This window comes from Elephas maximus, chromosome 12 (genome assembly GCF_024166365.1).
Source record: "Elephas maximus indicus isolate mEleMax1 chromosome 12, mEleMax1 primary haplotype, whole genome shotgun sequence".
Lineage (NCBI taxonomy): Eukaryota > Metazoa > Chordata > Mammalia > Proboscidea > Elephantidae > Elephas > Elephas maximus.
In genome coordinates this window covers 78685032-78703826 of record NC_064830.1, presented here as the reverse complement: position 1 = coordinate 78703826, position 18795 = coordinate 78685032, and the positions used below count along the sequence as shown (strand labels likewise).

The 18795-nt window shown below is 36.1% G+C and overlaps 1 protein-coding gene across 2 annotated transcripts in view; it reads left to right on the top strand.

Annotated features, from left to right (window-relative positions):
• The window catches only part of SMG1 (SMG1 nonsense mediated mRNA decay associated PI3K related kinase), a 97499-nt gene that overhangs the window by 21728 nt on the left and 56976 nt on the right, over positions 1-18795 (top strand). For both annotated transcript variants that reach the window (XM_049902687.1, XM_049902688.1), the window contains 12 exons: positions 2593-2750; positions 3244-3399; positions 5840-5976; positions 7347-7405; positions 8438-8651; positions 9465-9590; positions 10206-10278; positions 11196-11293; positions 12903-13076; positions 14801-15025; positions 16566-16667; positions 17328-17597. In XM_049902687.1, coding sequence (XP_049758644.1) covers positions 2593-2750; positions 3244-3399; positions 5840-5976; positions 7347-7405; positions 8438-8651; positions 9465-9590; positions 10206-10278; positions 11196-11293; positions 12903-13076; positions 14801-15025; positions 16566-16667; positions 17328-17597 — 1792 coding nt within the window. The remainder of the gene's footprint in view (positions 1-2592; positions 2751-3243; positions 3400-5839; positions 5977-7346; positions 7406-8437; positions 8652-9464; positions 9591-10205; positions 10279-11195; positions 11294-12902; positions 13077-14800; positions 15026-16565; positions 16668-17327; positions 17598-18795) is intronic.

The window sequence follows — 18795 nt, the reverse complement described above, 5'->3', positions numbered from 1 at the left end:
GTTTTAGGCAGTTCCGAGACATTAGTTCTATCTGAATGAGTTTATCTGTTAAATTTCTGAAAACCTAAATTCTGGGGGGAAAAAAGCTCAGTTTTCATAATTCGTGAGATTTTTAAACCTGCATCTCTAACAAATTGGGAAATCATTCTTTTTTTTTTTAAGTTTAGTTTTAAATCAAACACTAGTTAGCAATAGGTATGTTGGTAGCAGTAGATTACTTAATTTCTTCATTCAAGAACTTAAAATCAGCTGCTATATATTGAGTGTAAAAAGTTGTTTTGATTTATTCATATACACATGAACTGCTTGTACATTAACTGTTAGCCTGGAAATCTTGAGTAGTTTTTGACCATAATAATTTTGTACCCTCTGAGCCAAAAATTTTTTAAGAATTCATTATCTTATTTAAGCCTTACAGCAATCTTAATATGTGAGATAGATATTATCCCCATTTTATGCAAGAGACAAACAAGGCTCAGAGATCAAGTTATTTGTGCAAAGGCACACATACCTTTTCAGTGATGGAGCTGGGATTTGAGCCCAGATCTTTTTTTAACCTGTATTCTCTGCTGCCTTATGTTTACTACTGTGTCACCAGAAAATGATACAGATATTTTAGCTATTAATAGTAAGGGTAATATATGTGATGCATAAACATAATGAAAACAGGAAATGAAGGCATGCACAAATATTGGTGGACTTCAGTTATCTAAGTGTTTCAGAATTAGTCATGTGTTTATTCATTCATTTGTTAACAGCCTACTTTTGCAGGTTGTGTTAGGTGCTGTACATATAGACAAGTTCAGAACTGTCAGAAACTCTCATAGCCTTTCATTTTATTTTTCAGTCCCCTTTCAGAAATTAATGGTGTGTTATGATTTATTATAGATGCACATTTAATGTGATATTTTTAGATATATGGGGAATGTCTAATTCTAGTAAAAATGGGAAGTTCTCATGATTCATTCAGTATTAAAGGTATTTAAATGCTTACAGATTTAGTATGCTAAGAAAATATCTTCATAATTTTTTTCTTGAAATTCCATAGATTTTATTTTTCCATATGTTGAAAGTACTGAGCTTTGTGAATCAAAGCCCAGGATATTTGAAGAAGATACTTCATTGTGCAACCATAGTTATTTTAGCATGCTAGGGATACTGCATTTTGTTACGATTCGAGAGCTTTTAGGAGTAATTTAGACTTGTGGCAGTTATGTATCCAAGTTTAATTGGACATATTGTCTGCATTCTGTATTAGCAGTGGTTGTAGTAAGTACAGACCAAGGTGTTGGACTGGGCTTCTGCAGTTTCATGTTTAGTATTTTTGTTGGTGGGGCAAAGATATAAACTCTTAAGTATAAGCAGTGTTGTCTTTTTTACACATGGCAGGAAAGGGGCATGGGAGTTGAGGATTAGGATGGTTTCTGCTCTTGTCAGTGTCCTAAACTTTTCCAAATGATTTTGACTTCAGAAGGTGTTTTTAGTAGTAGTAAATACAGTCGAAGTGATTTCTTTTTGGAAGGTTATGCCTTTCAGAAGAAATTTCAGTAGGAGAGGAGCTTCTTCTTTGTACTTTTCATGTGCCACCACAAAATATCTAGTCGGCTTATTTCTTGATAGTTTATATTCAGTAGTTAGAAGAATTAAGACTCAACAAGAAATTATGTAGCTCAGTTCCCTGATGAGGGAAATTGAGGCATAGAGTGGTTGAGTGTATACTTAGAAAAGGACTCTTAATTTAGTTCTTTAATAATATCCAAGTATCAGGTATTATTTTAAACAATACTTAAGTGTTAAACAGGTTGTTAACTACAACCTTCAAATTCTGCTTTATTGGATTCCTAGTACTTTTATTTTCTTAAAACTATTTCCTCTCTTATAATTTTAATTGATATTCTTTAGAGTTAGGCATCTTCGGTGAGGTCTTCAGTACTGCTGTACATAAAAATAATTTTTTACTTTGTAGCTCATTGTTCTTATATCCTATTGCTCTTGCTTTAAAACATCATTTTATAAGTTATTTTCCCACCATGTAATAGCGTTAAGAATTCAGGTGAGATTTAGGGCACATTGCCATGAGACCGTACTTTTAGAATAATATGCTCCTGCCAGTGGTTTTTATTTTTATGACTGAGAAGACCAAAAAATTTCTACTGATTAACCCTCTCCTGAGGGAAGATACTCGGGAGAATTATTCTTTCTATTAAAAGTTCTGTGAAGAGAATCCTAGACCAGGGTGACCAATTATCCTGGTTTGTGTGGGACTGAGGTGGTTACCAGGATGCAGAGCTTTAAAATTGGGACAGTCCAGGGCAAACATTTCTGGGACTGAGGGAGTTGCTGGGACACCGGATTTGTTGTACTAAAAAAAAAAAAAAAATCCTGGTAGTTACTTAATATCTGAATGAGTCTTTAGAATGGTAGGAGAAGCTCAAGAGTTGGCATTTTCGTCTGTTGACTAGACATTGGAGTTGCTTATTTAGAACAGTAATGGTTAAAAAACAAAAAGGTGGGGAGAAGAGAGAAAAAGGATGTATGATTTGGGCTATTAAAATGTTTAAAGTTGTAATCTTATACTTCCTCTCTTTACAGAACTGATAGTGCATCAGCCGACCCAGATAATTTAAAATATTCTTCAACCAGAGATAGAGGTGGTTCTTATGGACTGCAATCTTCACATTCAGCTGTGGTGTCTCGGCAAAGGCACGATGATACCAGAGTCCACGCTGACATACAGAATGACGAAAAGGGTACATATATTCGTAATTGTTAGAGACATTTAAAAACAGTCTCCCTCCCTCCTTCCTTTCCTTTTCCCTTTCTCTTCCCCTTTTTCCTTCTCTCACTTCTTTTCTTCCATCTCTTCCTGTTTTTCTTTCAGTTAATTTGTGTGTAAAATAGGAATATTAAATACAGTATTATTTTTGAAACTTCATAAATTCCCCCTTATGTCTTTAAAAAAATTTTTTTTATCTGTACACCTAGCACTTTCTTTGCCCCTTTCCCCTGCAAAAAAATTAAGACTGAGGTTCCACCTGACTACCATCTGTCCTCTAGTCCTCTAACAAGTTTTAAACAAAGTGCAAAATATGACTTAATTTGGTTTTTATTTCTCTGCCAATCTTCCAGTGGTTTCAAGGACAGCAATACAGGGAATTAGGTAATAAGATCCTAAACTATCCGAAATTGAGAGAGACAGAGAACACGATTAAAATAAAATAACATAAATGTTTCTGTTTTTAGGTGGCTATGGTGTCAATGGAGGATCTGGGGAAAATACTTATGGTCGGAAGTCGTTGGGGCAAGAGCTGAGGGTTAACAATGTGACCAGCCCTGAGTTCACCAGTGTTCAGCATGGCAGTCGTGCGTTAGCCAACAAAGACATGAGGAAATCACAGGGTAAGTCCAGGAAAACTTGGAGAACCAATCAATCACATTTTCCTCCATGAAGACACCGCTTATCCTGGGCACCTCATTTCCTACTAATGTCCTGCACATGAAGGAGTTGATGAGTTCACTATGGTTTGGAAACATGGTAATTGTTTGCATTTCTTTTCTTGTGAACTGTTTCTTAAAGCAATTTCTCAGGAGAAAGGTTTGGATACTTTTTTAAGAGAGAATTCTCTTAAGATTAGAAGACTGGAGGAAATTTTAAAGAAAAGGTTGTCTTTATTTTCATGTATACTGAAACAGTGGTGTACAGGAGAATGTGGATCTAAACAGAGTGGGTTCTTTTCTAAAATTAAATGGCACCAATACTACTTTCTGCCGTGTGAGTAGAAGCTTCACTGTATAAAGTGCCTTGAAAATTCAGTGGATTAGAGGTAATAATGACTTTTTTTTTTTACAAGAAAATTTTATTGGTAAAGCTTAGTTGTTGGGTATAGTTACTCTTTTGACATTTTAGTTTATGACCATTTTTTTCCATTGTGTGTGTGGACACCTTTGTGTCTGTAGCTTTTTCCTTCTTTTTTTGCTTCATGCATTAGCTTTTAAGAAACTGATTTCTTTTGGATAAATATCCCCAAGTGAAATGACTAAGTCAAAGGCTATACGGTTTCTTAATGTTTGAAGTGTTAAACGTATCATCTGATGAGAAGCTAGGAAGCAGCTATAAAGCTAATTTAGTCCAACTCTTCTTTACAGGCTCCGAGTTAACACACTTTGTTAATGACACAATTAGATTTATTGATTGGTAACCTAATGACATTTTCAGTGTGAATCCTTACCGAAATGCTCTGTGGACGAGGGAGTTGGCAGAAGCCTGTTCCTTCTCACATAGTCGTAGATTATTATCAGTCTTCTTTTCATGCCTTAGGGAAATGAAACTGTCAGATCCTTTGATGTGGTTTGTTGTTAGCATAATTGCTAATTACAAATACACAGAAGAGCTGAAATGGAGTTACGTTTTTAAAAAATTTAGTACTTGAATGCCTCTTTGTCAGCAGTGTCCAGCATTATTTGAGCATTTGTGCTCATTCTTGTTAAAAAATAAAGGGAAGAAAGGTTCTGGTTTGCCACCTCACTGGTGGTGGCATGCCTTGTATATAGTAAGTGGTGATCAGATGTTTGTTGAACTTGGTGTGTGATTGTAGTTACCAAAACTTTCTCCTTGTGAAATGATGTTGTGAACAAGAGTCTCAACTCAGTGGGATACCTCTCTGAAAAATGGAAGCCTGTAGCCCTTCTCTGCCTCATTGAGATGTTATCCTTAATGTGTAGCAGTTACTTACCTATACTCAGGCTCTTTACCTGGGTGTTGAAAGCGGTTTGGAACAGACCTAAATAAATTATTTTCTAAGCTTTTCTTTTTGTCTCTTACTTTGTCTTTTGAAATGAGGTGTTCAGTTTGCTTAGGCTTATTCATTCGTTCTTTCCTTCAGCAAATCTTTTTTGAGTGTCAGCTATGTCCTAGGCACTCTCCTGGGGCTTGGTATATCGTGATGAACAAAGGAGTGGTGGTGTCTGTGTTTATTGAATTTTATTGTCCAGTGGACTATGCTTTTTGGTATTGTTGTTTTGTTGTTAGGTATGGTCGAGTCTGCTCTGACTCATAGTGACCCCATATACAACAGAACGAACACTGCCGGCTCCTGCACCATCCCCACAATCATTGTTATGCTTGAGCCCGTTGTTGGAGCCACTGTGTCTGTCCATCTTGTTGAGGGTCTTCCTCTTTTTCACTGACCCTCTACATTACCAAGTGTGATGTCCTTCTCCAGGTACTGATTCCTCCTGATAACATGTCTGAAGTATGTGAGACGTGTAGTCTTACCGTCCTTGCCTCTGAGGAGAGTTCTGGCTGTATCTCTTCCAGAACAGATTTGTTGTTTCTCTTGGTAGTCCATGGCATATTCAGTATTCTTCGCCGACACTGTAATTCAAAAGTGTCAGTTCTTGGTCTTCCTTATTCATTGTCCAGCTTTTCATTTATATAGGCAATTGAAAACGCCATGGCTTGGGTCAGGTGCACCTTAGTCTTCAAGCTGACGTCTTTGCTTTATAACACTTGAAAGAGGTCTGTTAGAGCAGATTCACCAAATGCAACGTGTCCTTTGATTTCTTGATGGTGACTTCTTCGGTGTTGATGATGGATCCAAGCAAAATGAAATCCTTGACAACTTCAGTCTTTTTTCTGTTTATCGTGATGTTGTTTATTGGTCCAGTTGTGAGGATTTTTGCTTTCTTTGTGTTGAGGTGTAATCCATACTGAAGACTGTGGTTTTTGATTTTCATAGTAAGTGCTTCAAGTATGCTTTTGGTATACTTTAAAATATTTAGGCTATGAAGTTTCTATGCTTATTTATACACCATGGACAAAAAATGTTTATATTCACAGAGCGATCGATGTCTTATTCTGATGAGTCTCGACTGTCGAATCTTCTTCGGAGGATTACCCGGGAAGACGACAGAGACCGAAGACTGGCTACTGTAAAGCAGTTAAAAGAATTTATTCAGCAACCAGAAAATAAGCTGGTAAGTATGGTATGTTAGGAAATGTCGATAATTTGTGTGTTTCCAGAATAAACAAGATAATGGTATTTGGAGTGATTTAAAAAGAGAAAAGGCTTGGGAAAAATAACAGGATTCCTTATTCCAGGTTTGTGTGGCCTATATTGTGATCTAGAAACTCTGGTGGCATAGTTGTTAAGTGCTACGGCTGGTAACCAAGAGGTCAGCAGTTTGAATCTGCCAGGTGCTCCTTGGAAACTCTATGTGGCAGTTCTTCTCTGTCCTGTGGGCTCGCTATGAGTTGGAATTGACTCGACGGCAGTGGGTTTGGTTTTTTTTTGGTTTATATTGTGATCTAGAATTTTTTTTTTAATATGTAATTTATCTACCTTTGTCCCTTGTTAAATCCACATTGGTGCCTTCTACAATAAGGTGCTTTTAATTTTTAACACATTTTATCCTGTAGGCAATTCTGTTGTCCTCAGAATTTTTCTTTTGCGTTTTTTTTTTTTTTTTTTTTTTTTACTGTGTTCTAAGATAAAACATGTCTTTGTTTTTCATTGTGAAACAAAGACTTGGGGGTACATGTTTTGTTCATGTGTATGTTTGGTCTGATGGCCAGGGCTAAGTAAATGCAGAAGCTCTTTGAAAAAATAAAGTGTGGGAGCAATTACAACTTTCCACCCCAAGTTGCTCTCCTAATTCTAAATTAAGAACTTGATATGGAGCAGGAGAAAATTAATGAGAATGCTGTAGCACTTGGTTCAAAGCAAGCGCCACCCCTCACCCCCACACACATTTTATTATGAAAGATTTCAAATATATATTAAGGTGAAAAAATTTTACATTGGGCATCCATTACCTGCCATCTAAATTCTGCCGTTAACGTTTTATTACATATCTCTTTTTTTATCCACCCCCCCACCCCCCCAAAAAAAACCCACTGCCCTCGAGTTGATTCAGACTCATAGCGACCCTATAGGACAGAGTAGAACTGCCTGATAAGAGTTTCCAAGGAGTGCCTGGTGGATTCCAACTGCCGACCTGTTGGTTAGAAGCTGTAGCACTTAACCAGTACGCCACCAAGGTTTCCATTTATCCATCAGTCTTTTTTTTTTTAATTAATTTCAAAGTAAATAAAACAAACTTTTTGAGTTATATTTTTTCATTGATCCCCATGGCTCTATGCTTCCTATGGGAGAGTTTCTTTCATATAGCCTAATGGGAAACTTAATGGTGCTCCTGATATATGCCAGTTCGCACCTGGGAGTATAATGGAAAGTGAGGTGCTATCCATTTATAATTTAGAGAGGTTGACAAGTGAAAAAAAAAAAACGTGATGCAGTTCTTAAAGTATAGGAATTTGAAGTTTTCATAAATGTGTTCTTTTAAAGGTACTAGTTAAACAATTGGATAATATCTTGGCTGCTGTACATGATGTGCTTAATGAAAGGTAAGTAACATAATGGTTAAGTTTAATGACTTTTCAAATTTTATTAAGAAATATACAAGAAGATAAACCCATTGACTTCATTTATGAACATCTATTTAATGTTGCTCTGGGTCCTCTTGTCATATTTATCTGTGTTAAAGTATTTATATTTTAACACAGGTATTTATATTTTGTATTCATTGCCACTGAATACAAATTTAATCCATTCGAAAGGGATTGTCCTCCTCCCCTCTTTTATTTGTCAGCCTGACTGCATAAGGGAGCATGGCTTGTAGAATAGCATAAGGTCTTAATGCATGTATGAATGAATGCAATTAATTTTGTAAACTGGAGAACTTTGAAACTACTTAACAGAGAATAGAAGTGAAAGAGAGCTTCCTTTTTTGGCAAAAGTGGATTCAAACCATATATTCTAAAAGATTCCTGGGATTCTCCAAAGGTACACAGTCATTTCTCCAAATGGTGATTCCCAAAGAGTTGCAGAATTGGAAAGCACCCAAAACTCATCCAGCAGGTCCCTAACCTTACTAGCTTTTTTTCATGGTTTTGTTTTATATAGTTACTTATTATGTTTAAATCACTGTTGTTATCCCTGTTAGTCCATGATATTCACCCATTACCATTTCCTGTTTTACCGTTCTTTCTATTGAGTATTATATAGAGTGTAGTTATCTATAGTGTATTTTGTCTGATAACTTATTGCGACCCTTCTCTGTGAATCATTAAATGTAGTTTGAGATGGGTTTTGAAGCCAGAATTTTAGCATTTCTGGGCGTTTCTTGACTGTTTGCAAATCACTGATTTTTGTAAAAGAAAATCTAATGTCTGACAGAGGTACCATTGGGCACCGCAGGATTGAGAGGATACAGTATTTTGAATGGATACTATTTTTCCCTTTTATGTAGTTTGAATAGAAATTAAAAAAAAATCATGTAGGACTTTCTTTTGTAAGATGTGTCCTTGTCATCTATGAAAAGTTTAAGCCTTTTTTGTATGTTTTGTTTTTTTTTTTTTGTATTAAAATAAACACAGTAGCAAATTGCTTCAGGAGTTGAGACAGGAGGGAGCTTGCTGTCTTGGCCTTCTTTGTGCTTCTCTGAGCTATGAGGCTGAGAAGATCTTCAAATGGATTTTTAGCAAATTTAGCTCATCTGCAAAAGATGAAGTTAAACTTCTCTACTTATGTGCCACCTACAAAGCACTAGAGACTGTAGGAGAAAAGAAAGCCTTTTCATCTGTAATGCAGGTAAGAATGGGGGAAAAAAAAAGATGCTGTGCTTAGGGAGAAAATTGTCCTTAACGTATGTCCTTGGAGGGGAGTTTGATGAAAGGAAATTTAGAACAGGGGTTATCTGCTGTTAGTAAATATTGTGCAAATAAAGTTTCTCTGCCTGAACCAAAGTAAAGACTGCACTCTAAAGGTAGATGTAAAGTAAGTTGGTTTTTTTGTTTTAGCTTTTGGCCTTTACGCAGCTTTCCCTTGAAGTTGCTTAGTGCTAGATTCATTTATAGGTTTGGAAATAGGAACTCTATTAGGAGAGCTGGAATGCCTGTCTTGGCTGGTGAACAGGAGGGAGCTTCACATTTTTTGAGGGAGCCAAAAATGAAACGTCACTACTTATTTTAAGCCTTTTTTGGTTTGATAAAATGTCAAAAATTCTTATGCCAAGTGATATAAAACAATTGTATATAAATGAATACCAGCCTACGCAGTTTTGTTTCATTTTTGTGTTTCCAAATGCGTTAAAAAGCATTCCTTTTTTTAATTTTGAGTGAGATTATAAGTAATTAAATATTTGTTGCACTGACGTTTTTAAAAAATTGAACATTGGTGTGCTTGGAATATCTGATATCTTTTTGCTTTATGATTCATGACATTTTGGTTAAAGAGTTAAAAAAAAAACAGAACATTTTTTGTTTTAAATTCAAACTATAGAACATATTTTCCTTGGTATTGTAATCAGTTTTGGATGCAGTCACTATTAAATGATGTAACTAATTTGCTCATTTTCTCTCTGTTTTGTTGAATGTTTTGGGTTTGGAACTTTTTATTTTTAAGCTTGTAATGACCAGCCTGCAGTCCATTCTTGAAAATGTGGATACGCCAGAATTACTTTGCAAATGTGTTAAGTGCATTCTTTTGGTGGCTCGATGTTACCCTCATATTTTCAGCACTAATTTCAGGGTGAGTTTTCACCCCCCACCCCTTCCAGATTAGTAGGGTGAGGGGATGGCTGTGTGCTTGAGGAACTGAGAAACCAGGGAGAAAACAATGCTCCTATTCCCTTGAGTATAATCAGGGATTTTTGAGGGTCTGAGGTTTAATGGTACAATAAAGTTTTTTTTATAAAAAATGCCATCTGTATTTTTCTTCCTGGCATTAATATCTTAAGATATCTTAAAAAAAAAAAAAAAAAAGAAAAACACAAAACAAAACACCAAACCGGTTCCTGTTGAGTCTATTTTGACTCATGACAACCCTATAGGACAGAGTAACTCTGCCCCATAGGGTTTCCAAGGAGCAGCTGGTGGATTTGACCTTTTGGTTAGCAGCTTAGCTTTTAACCACTAAGTGCCACCAAGGCTCCTAAGATATCAAAAGAAAACCAAGTATCATTTCATTAGTGTCAGAAATGCAGCTCCATTGTTCTCCTGTCCCCTTCCCCCTTTTTAAGTTTGTGTAATGTCAAGTGGGTAAAACATAGGTGCTCTTTTTAGGGTCTTTTACTCTGAACCGGTCCGCAGGTGAAATAGCAATATGACCTTAAAATGATTAGCCCCCTCTCTCTTCCCTGTCAAGGATACGGTTGATATATTAGTCGGATGGCATATAGATCATACTCAGAAACCTTCGCTCACACAGCAGGTGTCTGGTAAGTCTTTAGCATGTACTAGTCATGTAGATATTGTGGGAAGGGGCGTTAGCTGTTAATACCAATTCTTTGGTAACCCGAGAAAATTAATTGCCTCAGAGAAATATTTTGGTTATATAAATGAGCATTACTTACTAGCTAAATTTATCTTTTCAGAGGAAAATCGTAGTTAGTAGTAAGTAGGTGGCGAGAGTAAGTACAGACTGTAACGCACCTGCGAGGACTTGAAGACCATTTTCTGAGCTGCTTGCAGCATGTACTGGTAGGAAAAGACATGGTAGTGCTAATACCCTAAATGTCAGTAGAAGAGCCTGGATACTTGTGACTTTCTGTTTTGCTGATTATTTTTTGAAAAAAAAAAAAAAAAAAAGATTAATTTGGAAATTTGTCAATTAATAAGTGATTTTTTTTTTCTTTTTGAGTTAAATGATTAGCATGACTCACTTGGACACTTCAGCTTGTCCCAGGTGCTGTAGTTGTTTTTAGCTTATTTGGAGCAATAAACTTTTGAAAATGTGATATGCAGGCAAGAGTGGTTCTGTTCCAGTTCCACTGGGGAGATGAGTGTGCACACCTTTGAAGGCTGGCTGTGAGCCAGGGTTAGAAAGCCATGTTGTGGTAGAAGGTGGCATTTTAACCCAAGCCAGGTGTATAGTAACAGTATGGATGGTAACCGTGCTGAAGACTAAGGCTAGGAGATTTACATGCTAATTCTGGGGAAATGTTAATACGTGCAGCACAAAAGCTGCATTGGTTAATCGTGATCAGCAGATTTAACAGTTCCGTGATCTGGGACAGTTTTTAAGGGCAGGCAGTTTGAAAACCAGATACCTTTTAAAACAACTCTTGAGTATTTTTTTTAATTTTGATTTTTGTGTTTTTTCCTGCTCCTTCAAAATTTCGTGTGTGGTTCCTAGGCTGGTTGCAGAGCTTGGAGCCATTCTGGGTAGCTGATCTTGCATTTTCTACCACTCTGCTTGGTCAGTTTCTCGAGGACATGGAGGCATATGCTGAGGTAAGCAAATACAAAATTTCAGTTAAGAAAAAAAAAAAATGCAAATCTCATGCAGTGCTAGAGATATTTTGAAATAATTCAGACCACCTGAAATTTAAGCAGATACTATAAGACCATTCAGTATTTGGATTTTTTTTCACATGTTTTTAAGTTGTTGACACAGACTCATCACTGAAAAGACTAATGCTTTGCAAAGCATAAAACACTCTTGGTAGCTGGTAGTTTTCTGAAGACTTTTCTGTAATCATTCTCATTTTTGTCACCAAAAGAATCTTAAAAGTAAGGCAAATTAATTTTTGTGTTAAAGCCTTTTTTTTAGTACGTGTATTGGGGATCTTGGGTCAGGCTTTGGAGGACAAGACTTGGTTTTAGCCAACATGTGTAGCTGTATGACTACAAAGTGGCAGCTCTGAGGGTACTGCTGAGGCCTCTGTTAGTGGTGGTTGGCTCCCCTGGCCCCACTGTCGTGGCTTTAGATCTGTGCCCTTTCCTTTCTAAATCTCTTTGTTTCTTTCTTACTTCGATCTACCAGGATCCTTGTTTGGTGTTCAGGGATCCAATAAAGACTTGGCTTCATCTTTTCATTATACCTTTGCTACTTCTACTCAACAAGAACTCACTATTTAGAACCATAGTGATTGGTTTACTCTCTTTCAGAGAAAAATGCAGGAATATTTTGTTTCCACATTTTTTTCTTTGCCCCAACACCTAGAATTTTTTTTTCCTAGCCCACCTGTAAAGCTGATCAGCCTCTCAGAAGCCACCTGTTCTAGTTTCTAGAGATTTCTCCATTTTTTTATATCTTTCAGACCTAATTCTCTTCTATTATTTTGGTGCTTAATTGTATGTAGATTTAAATTGGCTGTAGTATCTCATCTTTTGCTGGTTTCCTTTTAGTACATCTTGTTTCACCAATTAGATTATAAATTTGTAGACCAGTTCTTGTGATTTTTTCATCCCACTTTGTTCTTCATGTGCATAGTATTGGTGTGTAGTAGTAGTTGTTACACTGAGTAGCTCAAAGAACACTTGAAATGTGTTCTATCAATATACTAATTCAGGAATGGCAAAAGCTCTGGTTCCATTTATAGCTACATGTAACTGTATGGTATATGTACTTTAAAAAAAAAAAAAAAAGCCCGTTGCCGTCGAGTCGATTCCGACTCATAGTGACTCTGTAGGACGGAGTAAAACTGCTCCGTAGGGTTTCCAAGACTAAATCTTTACAGAAGCAGACTACCACATCTTTCTCCCGCGGAGCAACTGGTAGGTTTGAACCACAGATCTTTCAGTTAACACTGAGCGCCTTAACCACTTTGCCATCAGGGTTCCTTAGTATGCGTACTGGGATTTATTTTTTCCAACATCTGTTGGAGTTAGTACAAGAGATTTCCTGAATCAAGTGGACTTAATGTTGACTTACTTAAATAATTGGGGAAGGAAAACCCACCCTTTATATTTAGATTAATGTTTCCTTTTCTCATAGTATAAAATTCCTCTTTATTTATAAAAATCTATTATAAAGTTAATTGATTTTTAAGAATTGGGAGTTTTTTTTGGTTTTTGGGGTGTTTTTTAAAAACAATGTCCTGCTTGAATTCACACCTAGGACCTCAGCCATGTGGCCTCTGGGGAGTCTGTGGATGAAGATGTTCCCCCCCCATCAGTGTCCTTACCAAAGCTGGCAGCACTGCTCCGGGTATTCAGTACTGTGGTCAGGAGCATTGGGGAACGCTTCAGCCCAGTTCGAGGTCCTCCGATTACTGAGGCGTATGTCACAGATGTAAGTGTTGCTGGCTGTTTCAGGTTTCATTCAAAAATAAAGTTATTTCATATTTTAAATTCTTCTCCTCATCTAGGGAACTGTATTATTAATCCTTCATTTGTTTAGCTTTATGTATGCACGTATGTATGTATGTGTCTGGCACATTCTTAAAAATCCAGAAAAGTAGGGAATTCTACTGTATCTCATTCCCTCCTGCCCCACCCAGGACAAAAAGGCCGCTCAATTTTAAAATGTCCATGAACTTTTCTCTTAGGAGACCCTTAACCAGTCCATTTGTTCTTGCTGTTCTACATCATTTTAAAATCTTACTCTTTTATTTTTAATAATATTAATGATAATTTTGCCTTTAAATTATTGAGTCTCCTTTTAGTTTTTCAACATACTAGGAATAACACATGATAAAGCCTGAGAAAGTAATTTTCTCTGAGCATGACAGCATGAAATTGCTTGCTAGCTTGACATCAAAGGATATTAAGATATAAAAATTTAAAATATATTGTTGTCTGAGACCAATTGTAGGAGGTAGCCGGCTTGCCACCCTTCAGCAGCCGCAAACGTTAGGCACACTGTGTTGCAGTCCAGTGACTGGTTCAGTGTGATAGATGTATGAAGTGAACCCCACTCATTGTACTCTGCCTGAATGAGAGGAAGAGGCATAAAAGGTTCAGTTCAAATGGTTAAAATTCTGTTCGGATAAAACTCTAGCTTTCAGGAGCATTTATTTTTGTTGACCACATTGCTACATGGAATAGAACGTTACATATATAACTCTCGGTAGTTAATTGTGTGTTTGAGCAGAAGTGTCAGATTCTGCAGGTAATTAAAACGAGAATGTTGACGTTGTAAACCTGGTTAGACTGGGTTATATTTTAAACCCGATCGAAACGGTTCTATTTCTAGCTGTGTAAAGAGATGATTGTCTGAAACTGTGTCGGTGTTGAAATAAAGACACTTGACCCAGGTGTAAAACAAAAGAAATGAACCTAAGTATTTGTCAAGATACGTATTTATTCTGTTTTGAAAGCCGTTTTAGACCTTTGCAAATTATTTAAGTAAGTAAATGACATAGTGGTTGCTGAATATTACAGAAATAGTTTTCACCGTCAATTTGTTCTGTTTTTTCAAAGTTATAAAATTTAGTGATTAGACATTTAGTACATAAATACTGATCATTATGCATTAGTGTTTCTGTTGTTGAAAATTATGTAATTTTCATAATTCTGTAAATATGGTAAGAATGAGACTACGTTCCTTTGAGAGAGACCATAAATACATGGTCTCTTATAAGCTTAAGGTGACTTGACGTTTAGTTTAAAAGATTGATTACTAAAAGCCTGAGAGTTAGACTGCAGGAAGTATAGATGGATCATTACCCTGCTGTTGGTACTGTTAATGTTCTAAGTTCTGGTGTGTTTTGTGATTATAAAGATTCTCAGTGTCAGGTCACTCATTGACTTCGGGGAGATAGGAAGTGGGTATAAGGGAGCTAGAGGATGACAAATTCCATTTTCTGTCACAATAGTACTTTGGAATTTTTTAGCCAGTGCCATTTTGTGTGTTATACTGCTTATTATTCTGTTACTGAGAACTAGAATATTAAGAGACTGCGGGCAAGGCAGGCAGTTAACTTTCAGTTGAAACGGTATTAAATAGAAAATATTTTCTTGCTGTGTGGAAGCATGTGAATTTTTTAAAAAGATGCTTGTTTTCCCCATTTGCAGGTTCTGTACAGAGTAATGAGATGTGTGACGGCTGCAAACCAAGTGTTTTTTTCTGAGGCTGTGTTGACAGCTGCTAATGAGTGTGTTGGTGTTTTGCTCGGCAGCTTGGATCCTAGCATGACTATACATTGTGACATGGTCATTACATATGGATTAGATCAGCTGGAGAATTGCCAGACTTGTGGTACAGATTATATCATCTCAGTCTTGAATTTACTTACATTGGTATGTGAAGTTTTCTTTTTTGTTGCTTTTCAATATGTTGGCTTATTCAGGCCCTTAAATTTAAATTGATGTGGAGAAAATTAAGGACTTTGCTTCTTTTTAGAGTGAAATAATCAGTCTTACTATATAATGTACTTTTGCTCTATTATCCGTTTTTATTACTCCTGATAAATACTATATGAGAAGGTTCTTGGTAGCTATTTTGAGAGGCCCTATTAGTTTTGTTTCAGATATGAAGTTATTTTCTACTTTTTATTCCTTCGATTTTTTTACTATAAATATCTACCCCCTCTTATGATGGACATTTTGAAGCATATATAAAAATAAAGAGAATAGTATAATGAATCTCTGCATACGTAATACTTGACTTTTGTAATTAGAAACACGTGGTCCATCTGGGTTCACCTGTGCCCCTGAGACTCTGCCTCCTCCTTGCTGTCCCTCCATCCCCAGTAGGATTATTTCAAAGCAAGTTCTAGGTGACATTTTGCTGAGCATTTATGCCAAAGTTATACCTTCCTTTTCCATTGTAACAAATGCCTGTTTTTCAGTGTAAATACACACATCCTATTTGGGTATCTAAAAATTTTTTTTAAATTGTGGTAAAATATACACAATACAAACTTTGCCCCTCTAACCATTTTCAAGTTTTCTGTCTGGTGGCATTAATCGTACTGCCCAGTGCAATGATCACCATTATTTATTCGCAAAACTTTTTACTACCCCAAACAGAAACTCTGTACCGATAAAACAATAATTCTCCATTCTTGCCCACACCCCACCTCCCAGCCCATGGTAACCACTAATCTACTTTGTCTCTATGCCTTTGTCTCTTCTAGATATTTCACACAAATGGACTCATAGAATATTTACCCTTTTGTGTCTGGCTTATTTCATTTAGCATAATCTTTTCAAGGTTCATCCATATTGTAGCATATATTAGAACTCCATTCCTTTTTATGGCTGAATAATATTCCCTTGTATGTACATACCACATATGTCCATTGATACATATACATCCATTGATGGACGTTTGGGTTATTTTCACCTTTTGGCTGTTACGAATAATGCCACAGTAAACATTGGTGTACAAGTATCTGTTTGAGTCCCCCTTTTTAAGTTTTTGGGTATATACCTAGAAGCAGAATTGCTGAACCATATGGTAATTCTATATTTAAAGTTATGTTTAACTCTTTGAAGACCCGCCAAACTCTTTTCCACAGGAACGGCCCTGTTTTACACTCCCACAAACAGTGGGTTTCAATTGTTATTTTGTTAGCCAACACTTGTTTTCTTTTTTTTTTGTGGTTCCATGAGTTGGAATTGATTTGATGGCAGTTGGTTTGTTTTATTTTTAATGATTAATGATGATGAGCATAATTGGCCATTTGGAGAAAATCTCTTTAAGTCTTTTGCCCATTTTTTTTTTTTTACTGAGTTGTTTGTCTATTTGTTGTTCAAAGGTTTAAACTTTTTAATGGCACAGTGTAAGGAATTAAAACATAACTTACATATATTACTTTTTATTTTATTCTTTAAGATTGTTGAACAGATAAATACAAAACTACCATCATCATTTGTAGAAAAACTGTTTATACCATCATCTAAACTACTATTTTTGCGCTATCATAAAGAAAAAGAGGTAAGTGATACATTGATAATGGTGTGATAATTTTGGTCATTGAAGAGTTTGTCAGTAGGCTACATAAGTGAAATGATAACTGTTCAGCTTTGGAATAGAGTGATTATAATGATTCTCTTAACTTCACATTTGTTGGTTGTCATACTGTATACCTTGATGAGTGATGTGTCAGATATTCATCTCATAATATCCATTGTTGGTTTTTATTAAATTTTCATAAAGGTAAAACCAGAAAATGTATTTCTGAAGCTATGAATTCAGAAGTATTGTGTATGTTGTAAACGTAATTAACTTCTTCTCAACTGACCCTAGTCAGATCTACCATAGACTTCCGTGTAGGAAAACATCTTTTAAAACACTGTTCTTTGTATATTCATTTGATGTTAGCCATTTTAAAAAAAAAATTCCTGTTTGAGAAATTCTTTATTGGCAGTTTTAATTAACTGTACCTCCTGTTTGTATTAAAGTATTGTAGATTGAAAATAGACCATTGATCTGTGTAGGTTTCCTAAGGTTACTTTTTAAAAAAATTAAGACTTCTGCTCTAGCATTCTAGACTGTGAACTTAAAATCTTAAATTGATTTGTATGATCATCACTATGCAAATAGTGACTTTATTTTCCATTTACTTAGGATTTCCCTGAATTTTCTCTTTTTAAGGTTGTGGCTGTAGCCCATGCTGTTTATCAAGCAGTGCTGGGCCTGAAGAATATCCCTGTTTTGGAGACGGCCTATAAGTTAATTTTAGGAGAAATGACTTGTGCCCTAAACAACCTGTTACATAGTCTACAACTTCCTGATGCCTGTTCTGAAATAAAACATGAGGCTTTTAAGAATCATGTATTCAATGTAGACAATGCAAAATTTGTAGTTATATTCGACCTCAGTGCCCTGACGACAATTGGAAATGCCAAAAACTCACTGATTGGGGTGAGTCTTTAATTATAATGACTTTGTGTTTTCCGCACTTAAGCCTTTTCTCATTGCATCTTTCTGAATTCCATTTACCATCATATTGATGCATCTACAGAATCAACAACAGCAGGAGAACATATTTAGGATCTATTTTTTTTGTTATCTGGATAAGTAAAACTGCGAGGAAGAGTTTCTTGCCTCTCTGTTTAGCGCCCTTCTTGTTCTCACTTGACAACCCTTGATACGTTTTTTAAATATTGATTTTATTTTCCAGAAAATGCTTTTTATTAATTTCTCCTATTTACTCTAGCATGTTTATAAAAAATTTGTCAGTGTTTTTCACAGCTCAAGTTTGTATAGTTCTTTTAATTTGCAGCTGCCTCTTCTTCCTCTGTGGTACTGTTCTCCTTCCTTCCACTAAAGTGAGTGCTTGCATTTGGTCTGTCTTCTTAACTGCTTACTTTTCTATAGGAGCATTAATATAGCCTTTATTTTGGAAAACAAGGAAAGATTTTTTTTTTCGCTTTAAGAGAACTAAAGCAGCCCTGCTTTTGATTTGTAATCATTGCTTGTGATTTTTATATTTCTTCCTCCTATTGGACTGTGCAGGGTTGAGAAACATTACGTTTAATAGGAGATAATAGATTATAACTAAGGCATATAGTTTGTAAGAGACAAGCAAAGAAAAACTCAAAATTTGATATTTGTGCTGACATGCTTCCCATATTGTTTGATCAGATTGCCTCATGTCACTCCATCGCTGCACCCTCCTTCATTGCTAGTTATGGCTTTTGTGTTAGGGTGAATGGAAACTCTTCCTGTCTTTATACTCTAAAAGTTGGCTTTTGAAACATTCACATCGTATGCAGATTTGAGGAGAAGGTTTATATCCTGTATTATGGAGGCAGAGAGGGGGTGGAGTTGGGGTAGTGAGGTGGAGTGGAATGGCTTAGCAGTAGAAAAAGGCAAGGATGGAAGAGTCTTGAGTGGCAGGATGCGCCTCTTCTCATATCGGATGGACCACCTTGTCAACTGCTGTCTAGGGAAAATTGAGAAAATGCATTCTGCTACACCAAAGGGTACAAAGGACTTTGTTTAGACCAGGGGTCAGCAGACTATCCTTGGGCCAAATCCAGGCTCCCCTTCTCACCTCCCTCCCCTTTTAAAAAGATAACAGTTTTATTGAGATGTAATTCACAACCATAGAATTCAT